At 35.5% G+C, this 15,593-nt stretch overlaps 1 protein-coding gene across 1 annotated transcript; it reads right to left on the bottom strand.

Moving 5' to 3' along the window:
* Positions 1-147: 147 nt before the first annotated feature.
* On the bottom strand, positions 148-15,246 carry LOC122815918 (zinc finger protein 586-like). Its single transcript, XM_044088782.1, has 3 exons — positions 14,865-15,246; positions 1,761-3,046; positions 148-162 (listed from the first exon to the last, which is right to left on the bottom strand). The coding sequence occupies exons 1-3, from the start codon at positions 15,244-15,246 to the stop codon at positions 148-150; spliced, it is 1,683 nt and encodes a 560-aa protein (XP_043944717.1).
* Between the last annotated feature and the right edge of the window lie 347 nt (positions 15,247-15,593).

Raw genomic sequence — 15,593 nt, 5'->3', positions numbered from 1 at the left:
AAAGGTTTTTACCTTGAGTGAATGAAAGACTGACTTCTGCTTTAGTATAGAAAACTGAGTGAAAGGGCTAATTTAGTTATTTTCTATAAAACAGAAGCTATTTTAAAACGTGTTTAACATTTAGTCTGTGTGACTAAAAAAACTTGTTTATTGCATTCTTTTCTGAAGAAAATGACAAATAGACTGCTTAAAAACAAAAAATAGTGAGGCAATGGATAAAACAACCAAACCTTTATATGTTAAGCGCTTTTCGTTTGCATAGAATATCAAATTTCATAAGTTTGATATTCTATGCAAATGAAAAGCGCTTTACATATAAAGGTTTGGTTGTTTTATCTGTTGCCGCACTGTTTTTTATTACATTCTTTTACATTTCTAGCCATTTGATAAGACACCTGTGTATTAGTCTATTATATTTCTAGAAGTCTGATAAGGTACTTGTTTGTTCCATTCTTTTATATATTTTTTAAGTGAAATTGCAGAGTCATAGGGTTGGCAGGCTTGACTGAACATTCTGAGATGGGAGGCCAATATCTCTGGTCTTTTCTGGAAAGTTTTGTTGATCTCTAAAGGTTAAGTTACCAGGAAAACTAGTAAATAGCTAGGGTATAAAAACTGGGACTCCCTGTCGGTTGTCTGAAATTTCATGTGAGGAGTGGATGCACTACCCAGGGCTTTCCCTGACTGCAATGGTTGAAATGTGGACTAGGATGAAGTCTCTGAAGTATAACTGGTTTGATATTACTATTAATGCTTGCCTGATATAAAAGTGTAAGAGTGTATTGTCTATTAAACCTTTGTTTATCATAGTAAAAATTATCTTAATCATTTCTGTTCTGCTAAGAAATTGTGATTAGGCAGTACCATATGAGCTCAGATGTTTGACATTTGAAAATCATATCAAATCATTCTATACTGTTAGTTGATGCTTTTTTAAACATCCATGTAGTTTGGACTTCTGATCTTTATTTAAAAATTATTCAGTTGTGAATAACTTCATACAGATCCATCCATTTCTAATTTTGCATAATTTTGCAGGTTTACCACTATTTAATTTCTCCAAGTCTTTTAGGTTGATAATACTATTATGGGAATGGACCCTATTCCTAAGTCAAAGTATGATTAAAGTTCATGAAATTAGTATTGTTTCAATCTTTGATGTTAGCCAGAAGTGCTCTTCATAGCGCCCACAGTGTGCCCAGTAATGACTCCTCCTGCAATTTGTATGAAGTTACATGTACTGGTAACATATATAAGTTTGATTGTAAATTCATTTTTATAAGACCCATTGCCCTTACTACTACTGGAACAGTTGGAGTATCCTTTCACATCGCCCTTGTTTCTGCATGCAGATCCTGGTATTTTATAACTTAGTGTCTCTCTGCATGTAAGACACTGTAGTCACTGGGTGCAGCAATTTCAATGATCAATGCTACTTTTGTCTTCTTTTCGTGGACTACAACATCTGGTGTTCTCAGATCTATTTTTTGAAACGTTGGCAATGGGTGATCCCATGTGATATAAACTTCATTTTCTATAATGCTTTGTGGCTCATGTTTCCAATGTTTATCAGCTACTTCTATATTATAATGTTTGCACAATCCCCAGTGCAACAGTATTGCCACATTATTATGCCATTCAGTAAACAGTCCTTCTGCCACTAGTATATCACAACCAGCAACAAGATATGCGGCTGTTTCCAATTCTGTTTTACAAAACCTACATTTGTCTGTTTCTCCCACATGTTTAATTGACTTTACTTGCTTAATTTGCTGATGTCGACATAAACTTGTTTCAGCTGAGTAAATGTTTTCATATTCAGAACATGTAAACTTGCATTCCTGGCTGTGGAGTTTCTCATGTTGAGAGACTTGAGCTTTCTCTGCAAACGTTCTCCAGCACTTACTACATTCAAAAGGCCTCTCTCCTGTGTGCACTAAATGATGGCTGAGGAGATGATTTTTTCTTCTAAAACTCATTCCACACTCTTCACACACACAAGGCTTCACTGTGTGAATTAGCTGGTGTCTAATAAGATGTGGTCTGTAATTGAAACTTCTCCCACATTCAGTACATTTAAAAGGTTTCTCTTGTGTGTGAATCATCTCATGTCTAACAAGTCGAGTATGACTAGCAAAACTCTTCCCACATGTGATACACTTAAACGGTCTCACTTCAGCATGAATAAACTGATGTTGCATGAGTGAACGTTTCCGAGTGAATGTTCGCCCACAATCACTGCATTTAAACATATTTTCTGAATTATGTATCAAACTGTGAGCTTCAAAATTAGCTTTCCTTACAAAACCTAGCCGGCACACAGTACATTCAAATGGCTTATTCTCTGTATGTACCCAGTGATGGCGGTAAAGTGCTGCTTTGTCTTTGTACGACTTTTCACAATCTTTACACTCATAACGTTTTAATCCTTTATGATTCAGCTGATGTCTATGAAGGTGGGATTTATGTTTGTAACACTTACCACACTCAGCACATTTATGGGGTTTTTCCTTAGAATGAACTTGCTGGGGTTTCTTACTCTGAAATCTATTTACATGACTATTGTATTCAGCAGGTTTGATGGAATTTTCACTCATATGTTTATTGTTTTGGTCTTGCTGGCACTTTTTATTGAAGTCAGTTCTGTGTTTCGAACTCATTCCACAAGCAGCACTTTTTATCAGCTTCTCACCTGTAGGATTAAGCTTTTGAATGTCATGAGATTGTTTACACTGGAAGCTTTTTTCACAATCATTGTGCTGACGTGCTTTAGGTGTCACCCGATTCCTTTTGTATTCGGCAACTGTCTTCTTTGATGTACTGAATTTAGAGGGCTCAGCACGTATTCTCAGACTGTATGCTTTTTTAGGTTTCTGTCCAAGACTTTTTGCTAGTTGATCCACTTGATGTGTTTTTGTGGTATTTTTAAGTATCAATACATCATCTGAAAAACTTGTTTGATGGGAGGGGTATTTAAACTTCACTTTGCCAGAACATTTTTCAAGACCTTCTACAAGTTCTGATAGAGACATGACAGGTTTTGCAGCTGCAAAAAAAAAAAAAAAACATTATATTATTTGATTTACAGTGCATAAGCCAGGAACAAGTATATGTACATATATGAAATGTACGGAGAACAAGTTAACACTCATTAACATTGATAGCACACAAAAGCAGGAAATGTAGAACTGAAAATAATGACAGTTTTTATTTTGCTAATGGGTGAGGGTCACCAGACAGAACAAAAGAGTCCTGATTTGATTAAGTCATTTAATTACAGTCAAACAAGAAGATGGCATGGAAATTAAATTCACATTATATGGCACAGGAAAACTCACACCTGTGATCCATTTGACCCAGACTTAATTGCTGAAGCAAATACCATAGGATTAAAAGAACATGAAATGCTAATGGTTAGTTGTATATTTCTGGGTAGGGGATTTTTTTTATTTTGTAAGTAATACCCGGCAGCTGTTTGGGATGACTGGAGGGCTTGCAACAGAAAAGCAGAGTAATGGCGACAAAGACAGCTCTTCTCTTCAGGCTGCATTCATGTATGCTCCCTATATACAGGCCACAACATATCAGAGAATGAGGGAATATAAGCAATGGGTACAGGATAAAAATAAAGCAGAAGGACAACTCTGCCCTTTTTGCCTATTATACAATACTGCACAACAGAAATGACAGAAGATAAAGACTGAACAAGAAGGATCTTATCAGTTTTGAAGGAATACCTTAAAACAACTATCCAATTTTGGAACCACTTATTTTAGTAGAGGTCACAGTGGTAGCAAGATAAACAAGGTAGACCAGGCTATTACCAGAAGCTGTCACCAGTTCATCCAGTATGATCCCACGGCATTATTGGACAAACTAAGAAATATAACCTATCCAGCTATATCCTGGTATGCCATGTGGCCTCTTTACAGAAGGTCATGCCTATTACACCTTTCCTGGAAGGGGTCCAATAGGTATCTTCACTAGGCACCCAAACAACATCAGCTGACTCTAGCCAACTCAGAAGGAGAATCAACTCTACTCCAAGCAGAGTGAATGCAGCAAACCTGCTTGTGTCTAAGATGTCATCCTTTAAGTCATTAGCCAGTACTTATACTCATAGGAATATAATGGATAATGGAAGGCTAGTAAACTGACACAGCTCTTGCTTCAGCATCACTCTCCAGGATAACACCCGGAGCACTGACAGCTACACTAACTCACTGGTTAATCTCCCAGTTTCATGTACTGTCACTTGCAAACAAGAGCCCAAGGTAATTAAACTTTTCCACTGGAAGAGTTACTTTCTTCTCATCTGCAGACAGAAATCCACTCCTTAACAGGTAATAATCCTGATCTCTTGGAAATGATCTGCAGCCTATCCGCTTAACACTCAGCTGCTAGCTAGCATGCTGGAACTTCTTTCACTTAAGACCAAGAGGACAACAATGACTACAAACAACAAGGATGCAACCCTCAAATCCACAGTCTGGATACTCTCTAAACATTGACTGTGCTATGATATATTGTTCACAAATATCATAAACAAGAGGGGAGAGAAGAATATACACCACTGGGAGAATTCTAAACTCACTTTGACTGTATTGGATTTAAATGTTGAGAATATGGACACAAACCTCTCTCTCACTCTGCAAATAGAAGGCCTGAGTGGCATATAGCAGTAGTCTTTGTACCTGTACTGTTCTAGCCACTTGCACAAGGCACACATGTCCATGAAACACAAGTGGACTGTACTGCTGAGCTCTGATAAACCCTAAAATATACATGCAAGGATGAAGAGTTGGCTCACTGTTCCAAAATCAAGACAAAACCTGCATTGCTCCTTTTAAATCAAATGCTCAGTTATCAGGTATATGTTTCCTTCAAGTACCCTGGCATAGGCTTTCCCAGGATTTCTGTGTGGGAATGTTTGCATCAACACGTTTTAGAATTTGTTTTGTCTGTTTGCAGTGAATGAAATAGTAGTTGCTTAACATTATGTTCTCAGCAGATGCGCCATCGCCATTTTTCATTCTGTGGGGCTACAGAATTCTTTGTTGGTGTATAGTAGATTCTACATCCAGAATGGAGAGCAATACACTTTACCTTGAGGTAAAATCTGCTGTGATAACAGAAATTTGCTATGTGTGAATGATAGTGCTATGCCAATGTTTCACTGTCATATAACTTTTATCTACTCTTATCCAATGCTTTCATAGCATTTCTAACTTGGTATAATGATTTAAATGGAATTTGTTTTTTGTACTATTTTAAAGACTGTAAAATTATTATTATTAAAATGTTTTGTAATACTTTGGAGCTTTTCTCCCCAGGCCTCTACTGAAAATGGCTCCTACCCAGTCATACTTTTCCAGTCATTAAACGTCAATAAATAAATAAATGTCAATAAATAAAATCTTTCCTGTATGTGCTAAATTATATTGTACTGTACTATACTATACTGCATCATATACTATATGCAGTATATGAAGCACCATGATTACTCCCAAAAATCAGGGAAAACACAGACTTGCATAAATAAACAAAATTAAATGCAAACTTGTTATGTATTTATTATTTTGCATTTGTTTTCAGGGATAGTACTATAAACAGAAATGACCAGTTGAAGGTACACCCTGGAGAATAAAATCTCCAGTACAGATTGTGATGCCCCACCACAGGACCAGTAATCAAGGAGCCTCAGTCCTCACCACTGACACCAGTGGGGGACGTACATTGGGAGGATGACAAGTACACACACAGTATTTCCAGATGCAGCTTCCTGCATCAAGTGGTAAGATACTTAGCCCCACCCAGCTCCTCTAGGGCTTCATCTGTCCTAGGCATGTGGTAAGCATCTGACTCTGTGTGACTATTTAGTTTCCTGTAGTCCACCAAAGGAGATACTGCCAGCCCAGCTATTTGGAATTTTGTAAATAATTATATGTCATTTGTGAATATCAACATGATTTGTACAAGATGCTTGTGTTACAAACTTATTAGAACTGTATGTCATGTGTATATCAAACTGCTTGTAGGTATTTGCAAAGTGCTTGAAATGTAACCACAGCATGGCATACTGGAATATCACAGAATATCACTACTGTAACTGTTTAGATGTATATATTTTAACAATGGAAACTGGAATACAGGAGGTTAACTTTAGAAAATTAGCTGAAATTAAATTAAATTACTTTATGGCCAGGACATAAAAATATGTTATCTTTCAGTATCAGTGCAGCAAGAGGCACAATGTTTAAAACTAGGAAGCTTTCTGTATTGCCTTGGAAGTGTTTTATTGTTTTCTGGCTTCCACCATCTGCCACAGATCTGAGGTCTATGTATTTTTACAGACAGATGCTAAATACTGCTAGCTTTCAGCAATGTCTAATCAAGGATAAGAGTCTAATGATATTATCTTGTACCCTTCTCCCTGGGATAAAACCCATTTGGTCTTTATCAATTAAATTTGGTACTATATTATTTAGCTTTTTTGTTATAATTGCCATTAGGATTTTATGGTTCACATTTATATGGGACGATATGATGAACAAAGTTTTAGGTCCTTGTCTTGCTTTTAAATAGGGGATAGCAGAGAGAATTTCCATGAAGGAAGAATATTCAAAGAACTCCTGAATTCATCAAAAACATTAATTAATAATTTTAAGATATTGTCTGGGATACTTTTACATATTTCTGGAAATAAACTATCCAAACCAGGGGGCTTATTGTTCTCCAAGTTTTTTATTTGTTCCTTTAATTGTTTAAAACAAATTGTTTTATCCACCTTATCACTTTGTTCTTTTGTTATTGTTTGTTTTATACTTCCTTTCAAAAATCCATCTGTCAAATCATGTTTTTCTAATGTTAAGTTTTTATTATTAATTTCTTCATACTGTCTTCTAAAGGCTTTTAGAATATCATTTAAATTTATTGCTTTTTTGGGCTTACCATCCATTCAGTGTGTAATTTCTTTAATGTGATTAGCATTCTTTAAGATCTTAGATCTGATTGCTAATGCATGCAAATTCTTAGGATTTACAGTACAAGTCTGTAATTTGAGTCTTTCTATATTTACTGATATTTTACGATTTAATATTTCTGCATATTTTTGGTTTAAAGTTTTTAATTCTGTACTAACTTCTCTGTCTGATGATTTTATCCTTAATTTCAAGTTGTCTATTTTAAACTGTAATATACTTATTTCTTTATCCAATTCCATCTTTTTAGATAAATACCAACTTTTAATTTTACAATAAATGTAAGCCTTTAAATGTCTCCCATAATATAGTATCTGAAACCTTATCATTGTTATTTGTATCCATAAAAATTTTAAATTCATTTAGAAACCATTCTTTAAAACCATTCATTTTAACTATATAAGCCTGTACTCTTTGCCAAAAAATCAGTTCATGAGGTTTTAGATTAATTTCAAAAGTTATGGCATTGTGAACAGACAACGAACAAGATGTTATTAAAACTTCTTCAATTTTTGAATTCAGACCACTCGATGTAAACACTGTATCAATACTTGTCTGAGTACCAAACTGATATGAATAAGCAGTATAATTTAGTGAATTTATCAATTTTAACTCCTGAATATCTTTAAAATTCATCCAATTATTTCTCCCTTCGCATGCAAGGCTATAGTATCCAAATATTTTTAACTGCTCTGAAACCAATTCCAGGTATCCAGTAAATGTTTACAAATATGTATAATTTCTTGTTAATTTCAATAACCACTAGGGCCATCATACCATTCTTATCACTGAAGAAATAAATTATTTTGGGCATAGTCAGTGACTTTTCCCAGAGTATTATAGTGCCTCTCCTTTTAGCACTATAGTGCTTCCCCCCCTCTCACCCCCTAAATCCCCCCTCTCACTCCCTAAACTGCCCATCTCAATACCAGAAGATTGCCAAATTCTGGTAATAATGGCCACACAGGTAAAAAATGCACTCTCCAAAGCTAAGAATACAGCATCCATAGGACCATATGACATCCTGGGCTGTGTACTACATGAACTACAATATGAACTGGCACCTCACTAAGTGTCATGTTTAATCATAGCCTCACCTCAGGTTTCGTGCCCACTGAGTGGCGCACAGCTACAGTTATCCCACTCCACAAGGGGGATCCACCTTGGATCCCGGAAACTACCGTTCCCATCAGTCTGACAAGCCTTATCTGCAAGGCCATGGAGGGTATTATCATGGAACTTATAAACAAAGACAATGGCAACCTTCAAACACTGGACCCCACCCAGTTTGGGTTCGTGAAGGGCCGATCTTGTCTCCTGAACTTGATTGACTTCTTCAAATCAGTCTCCAGAGCCATGGACAAGGGTAAGGTGGTCCACACAGCCTATCTAGACCTTGCCAAGGCCTTTGACACCATCCCCCACTCTGGAATCATAAATAAACTTACTAAGCTGGGCATTAATCCTTACGTCACCCAATGGGCTGCTAACTGGCTTACTGATAGAACCCACACTGTAAAAGTAGCAGAGTCCAAATCCAGCTCCATACAAGTGACAAGTGGAGTACCTCAGGGTTCAGTCCTGGGACCGCTCTTGTTTGGCAACTACTTCTCTGAAGTACAGGCCAACACTAAGGGACTCTGGATAACAAAGTTCGCAGATGACTGCAAACTGAGAACCATTGTTGAATCCCCAAATGATGTGGATACTCTACAAAAGGGCCTTACAGAAACAGATGCTTGGTGCCAGAGCCATGGGCTCAAGCTCAATGCCAAGAAATGTATAGTTATCCCCTTTGGGAAAAAACATGTATCTGTGAATTACCATATAGGTGGCAGTACACTAAACACTGAAAGTGTGATAAGAGACTTAGGGACACAGGTGGACAGCGGTCTCACCTTCGATAACCACATTGCCACAACAGTCAGGAAATCCTTCTATGTGGCACACCTCATCACTAAGGGCTTTTCATCCAGGAAAAAGGAGGTCATTGTCCCACTGTACTCATCCCTCATTAGACCCATTATAGAATACAATGCCCCGTTTGGTATGTACCTCTCAAGACATCTGCAACAACTGGAAAGGCCACAGAAATACCTCACTAAAAAAATCACAGGCCTAAAGCAGATGCCCTATGCTGACCGCCTTAAAAAACTTCAGCTATACTCTGTCGCATATCGTCTACTCAGAGGCGATCTTTGCTTAACATACAAGGCCATGTCAAACCCAGAGCTGTTGGACATGCTACACTTAAAGAAATCTCAATCCCTCAGAGCCACACGCTCCAGGGAGCTAAACCTTGTCATCACAATAAACAAAACATGCTGGAGGGATAGGTTCCTGACCCAGAGACTCCCCAGACTCTGGAATAGATTGCCCATACATGTCAAGCAGAGTGCCTCTTTGGTCCTCTTCAAAAGGAACCTTGATGATTGGATGGGAGAAAGGAAATTCATCCCGGGGATCACGTCAGTCACCCTGCTAGATAGGGGTCGAGGGAAGTAAATAGTGTGGGAAGAAATAGCCAGGGAATTGTTATGGCTAGGCTTGTATAGACCCTAGGGCTGATAGCCTAGTACCAACCTATGAACCTATAGTGTGAATCACCTAGTATTGAATATTCTTCTATATCCTTTTTTAACAAATGTGCTTCATGTAAAAACTCTGTACTAGCTTTATTTATCTTAAGATATTTGAACAGACTACCTCTCTTCAAAGGATTGTTTAAACCATTAATATTTAATGATACACACATATATACTGTCATTTCTAAACAAAAGCAGTCTTATTAGAATTAACTGAGAGAAAAGATATATACAATTGCATTTACAATTGCTATTTACTGTTATGGGCAAAATCATAAAACCAAAGCAAAGCCATTAAAATATAAATAATAATAACCCCAACCATGGAATACAACAATCCCAGTTCAATGACATAGTAATTTAAAGGGTCTATATTATGTGATCAAAGAGTCTACTCTTCGAACACAAAATAATCAACAAATATACAGTGAATGCTGTAAACTGTGAATGGCCACGTCTGCAAATTTTTTCCTAGGGAAAAAATGTATGTGGCTGTAAAAAAAAAAAAAAAAAAAACTTTAAAACACTAATCAAGTGGGGGGAATGAGCCCACACCCCCCCCCCAAACTAAATATACCAACTCTGAAATCGTTCTACATTGAAGAAAAGGGCACTTCCCAATAACAGCCAACTGAATTTTTTCCCAAGGAAAAAATTTGCGGATGTGGCCATTCACATTTTAAAGCATTCACTGGGTATTTGTCGATTATGTGTTTGAACAGTAGACTTTTCGATCACATAATATAGATCCTCATTTAAACTGCCCACTACCATCCCTTCTCTATCATCAATTACTTGCTTACCTCTAAAGATTTGCAATTATTAATTTTTATTTATTATTCCATACTTTTTTCTAACTGCAGCCTAATAAAAACTAAAATCTACAGTGATCTATTTGCTTAACTTAATTATACTGAACAACAGGTGAAATTAAATGATGTATTAACAAAATAATAATATGACACTAAGATTTATAATAACTTAACCCATCAAAGCTAGTTGCAATTAACTGAGAATCCCCATATTCTAAAAGTCTAACATATTAATATAGTAAGTTATTATATCATCCATCATTAAATTATTGATAACATTTTATATAAAATTATAAGTGTAGATCAAATAGAGTCATACAATATTTTATTATAATCAAATATCACTTAAGTATCAAATTAACTAAAATGTTAAGATCTAGTCACTAATAACCTAGATTAACAAAATTCACTATCTTCAATAATAATTATTTTTATTTTCATTAATATCAAATAGTACCTTAATACTTACCAACTATTTAAAATTTAGTAATATAAGATTAATCATTTATATAATTTAGCTTTGTTATATTAAAGTTAATAAATGTATGGCATTGTTAATTTTACGTCATTTCCCTGGTCTCTTATGCATACCCCAAATTTAATTTTTGTAAGTAAATACAGCTCTTCAAATCAAACAAAACATAAACAAATTTAAGACTGTGTTTAATTGAGCTTATAGTCCAAGTTTATCTGTATTTATCTACTATAAGGGTTTCTAGATGATATCTCAGTGTAAATCTAAACCTTAAAACACCTACCGTATTAACAAATGATAGTTCCTCTAATAATCAATGGAAACATTCAGCAACTTATCTCTTGAAAAAAGAAACATTAAAAGGTAGGAATCTTATATTAACATACTGCTTTGCCCCACTGTTATTAATGTTGCCATTCAGTGTTTGCAAATATAGTGGTTTTATGTGACTGTTCTCTTTATTTTATTATATATTTGTAAATTAAGGTTTCAGTAACAGTATAAATAGTTTATTTTTCTGTAATACTTTATTGAAAAATCTCCTCCTCTTCTTGTTCTTCTTCCCTCTTCTCAACCCTCCCACCAGATGATGCCACAACAGAACAACAGTCTACTAAATAATTGACCGGGGGATTGATAGCATAAATCCGCTATTCCAACACCAGACTATCTACAGAGAACACACACACACAAACACATCTATAAATAGGGCCAACCTTAGGTATTCAATCTACTTGTCACGTCTTTGAAATGTGACAGGACACTAATGTACCTTTAAGGTATCCATACAATCATCAGGAGGGCATTTGGACTCCTCATAGATGACACCTCAGTTAATAATCAAACCAGAGTACCTCTTGTTCTGAAGCAACAGCACTGACTGTTGTACTATTACAACCATCAGCTTTACATAGTACTTTGTCTAGTAAATAAAATTACCTGAACAATTAGAAGGTTAACACAATAAGCTTTCACATTATAAATATTTATATTCCAGCAGTTGGTACAAACTTGGTTGATTAACATATGCAAAATGATATGCAACAATACTGAGAAGCATGAGAAGGATAAAGGATGATACGCATTCAAGATATTATTACGCTACTACTCAGCTAAAGATTTCTGTAAGCGTCATAATTATGTGTATTGTTGATGCATACCGCTTCCAGATCTGTAATATAAACAACACTGTTATATTGTTCTGTTCCAATATAACACATAATGGGGGAAAAAGTTAGAGGGGGACGATAAATGATGATAAACCATCGTATATTAGTTTTCCAAATGATTATAAGATGAAGAGGAAAAGAAATTTCACTGTTTTTGTTATTTTATTTATTTTCACATTTGTTGATGGAGTTAGATGCCCCTGGGCCCACAGAGCCCTTTTTCGGCACAGGCTTGAGGGGGAAAAGCTCCAGGAAAGTAATTAAAAAAAAAAAAAAAGAAAAGAAAAGAAAAAAAACCTAACAATTCAAGTTGTAAGATACTTAGTAGTACAAAACAGGGAAAGAAAAGTATATAACGTGAATATTTACAAGACAAAAGTAGAGAATTTTGAGAAATGCAGTAGCAATATGTCTGATAAATTTGGTTAGCATTAAGTTATATGCAAGGAAATATAGCAATGCCTAAAATAAAAAAAAATATGTAATATAAAATTCAGAGTAACAGAAAGTTAGAGTTATGTCTTATCAGATCATACAAATAATAGGTAAGGTTAGGAGTTTCCCCGATATAACTAATAAAATCATTTTAAATATTCAGTGAATACAAATTTTAGATTAATTTTATGGCAGCTCAGCTATGCATTTCTTATAATATTTTGGAGTCAAATGTACCATTCATGCTTACACTGCATTGATACTTCCTGGGTTAGCGTTTATGTATTTACTTTTCCTATTTAATACACTTTTCAAAATAGTCAAACTACTTTTAACAGTTTAAGTATTTACATTTAGTATGACAAATAAAGCATTTACAAAAGAAAATTTTGCATTAAAAGGATATTCTCCTTGATGTCTGCTGCAAGGAATCGTTGTACTGAAGAAATGCAGGGGTCAACGGTCGTTTCCTGTAGGATGGCAGTTTGTGTAGTTTATGGAGCTTGCAAAGGTAGTAAAAATTCAAAACTGAGGTAAGCAGATATCTTAAGGGAGGGAAAAGGGATTCAAAATCTTTTTAAGTGTTCAGAAGAGCTCGCAACTGCTGAAGTGTGAGCTAGAAGTCTAAACTGAACTGCTTTGACAGAAAAACATTTTGGCTCCACACCACCACAAGAAACAAAATTCCAAATTGTATCTATGTCCAGTATTACTCAAAGTCAAGACAGAATCAAATCAAATTAAGCCTGGGCACTTCCTATTAAATAAAGGTCAGTAAATTTAGAGCAGCAATTAGTCTACATCAGAACATCACATTGAAACCATACTCCCATCCATCTTCACTCATTAGGTTTTTATGATTATTATATTAGGGGGTCACGAACAACTATAACTAAGAACTTATTCAAACACTATATCTTTTCATTTTTTACAATACTAATAGGAAAATGGGAAGTGCTTATCATAAACATGAACAAGGGCTAGGTATTAAAGGAAAAAAGAATTTAAAAAATGATGCGTACTATGCATGTATGAATGTGAGTATTTATATGGGAGTGTGTGTGTGTGTGTGTGTGTGTGTGTGTGTGTGTGTGTGTGTGTGTGTGTGTGTGTGTGTGTATGATGACATTTAAATGACAAGAATTACATGCCATTTTCCTATAACTACATAAATGTTTGGCTAATGGCACGTCTAATTAAACTAGAAAAAAAATAGTAAACAGAAAGTGTGTGTGTGTGTGTGTGTGTGTGTGTGTGTGTGTGTGTGTGTGTGTGTGTGTGTGTGTGTGTGTGTGTAAGTATATGTGAGAGCGATGGCAATAAAATAAACAAGGTGTATATATTGTGACAATTACATGACTACAAAAGCATTTTGACCTATAACTTTTATAGTTAAGCTAAAGGAAAAATTACTAATCATATTATCTTACTATCTCTGTCTATGTGATGTAAAAAAGACTATCAGTGTTAATATGTATAAAACTATTCAATTCTATTTTAACCAGCTATTATTTCATATACCGATATCTAAGTATTTAAAAGGAATAAAAGGTTTTACCTTTTCCAAATGGAGGACATGGAAAAGAAAACTTCAGAGTTCAAAAAACATGTTTATAATATGTGAAGCATCATATTAATGATGTCAGGGATAAAGCAGAAAGGAAAAAGGAAAGCCAGCAGTAAAATATAATAAAACACATTCATTTCTCTTTGAATTTTTTGTTACTTTTATTTCCCCTTTACTGACCATCCATTTTTAACTGCATGTCTTTTCAAACTCACTGTGAATCAATCCGGTTCTTCTTGTTTATCAAGTAGATTTTGTTTTAGTAAAGTCTAGCACTTCATCTAGAGTATTAAAGGTGTTTTGGGTACTTATGTATTATCGCAAGCAGGTTCGATTGTAGTGTGCCTTGTAATCCTGGTAGCAATAATTTCATTAAAAACAAATTCCTACATGTGGGAAATATTACCACTGAATTTCAGTGCACACACTGTCATCATACAAGTATCACATACTGCCTTCATGCATTTTTAATTTCAATTAAAATTGAAATGCTTAACTGTTTACCTCTGAGGTGAAACCAAAACACAGAAACTGCAAAACCTGGCTATTCACGGACTGATAGCTTCCACTATAGTTTCTGAAAAGAATGCCTAGCTACATTTTTCAGTCTGTGTCTGAGGAAGGGTGGTACTTAACTGGAACCTGTCCCAGGAACCAAGCATTTTAGCAGACAGTGTGCTTCAAGTGAACATCATCCTAATATTTAGCCTCCATCTGCTTGTACAACGTTAGAAGGGAGGGGAGTCAGACGGGCTTCCATGTTTAAATGTGGTACTTTGACTACTATCCACAAACCATTTACATGCAGTTGAAACATTAACACTTTTACACTTTTACTTACAGTCATGCTTTTTATCCATCCTTACCATGCGCAACCACTTGTTTAGAAACTGGTTGTGATAATACGTAAGTGCCATTTTTTGTCCATCACATAAAGAGATTCTGATTCTTGCTGGAAAAAGAATTTGGGCTTTTGTGTCTGATTTCTTGAGGCTCTTTATTAATGGGACACAAGCTTTCCTTTTAGCAATTACTGCTGATGTATACACAGGTCTTTTCTCATAATCGATCCATCTCTTTGTTAGACATCCTTTTTCCTTCTTCTGGTTTCTCACAAATCTTCTTCCCCAGAATGCCGTCTGCTTTCCTGAACATGTGCCCAAACCACCATAATCTGACCTCTGCAACTGGAGCTGCTTGTGCTTCTGCTCTGATGCCTTCATGTCTTCCTCTGTTTCACAGTGTGCATCACACAACCCATCTGAAATACTTTGTCTCCATCACCTCTAGCATCAACTGCTCTTCCTTCAAATTCCAGGATTCTGTACAATACAGTACTACTGGTTGTGCCACTGTTAGGTACACCTTATTTGTCAGCTTCTTTGGCATTCTTCTGTCACATACTACAGTCCCTTTGATTATAGATTTTGCCTCCTCATTCAGACTTCCCTTCTCCTCAACCACCCCTCCCAGATACTTGAAGCTGTTAATCTATTCTGTTCTTTTCCATTCTATTCTAATTTTCAGCTTCTTCTGTGTTTCCTCATTTGCTGCCATTACAACTGTGTTA

The sequence above is a fragment of the Protopterus annectens genome, chromosome 1.part1 (assembly GCF_019279795.1).
Source record: "Protopterus annectens isolate FY-2018-M chromosome 1.part1, PAN1.0, whole genome shotgun sequence".
In the NCBI taxonomy this organism is placed as follows: Eukaryota; Metazoa; Chordata; order Ceratodontiformes; family Protopteridae; genus Protopterus; species Protopterus annectens.
This window is presented reverse-complemented; position numbering and strand designations above follow the sequence as displayed.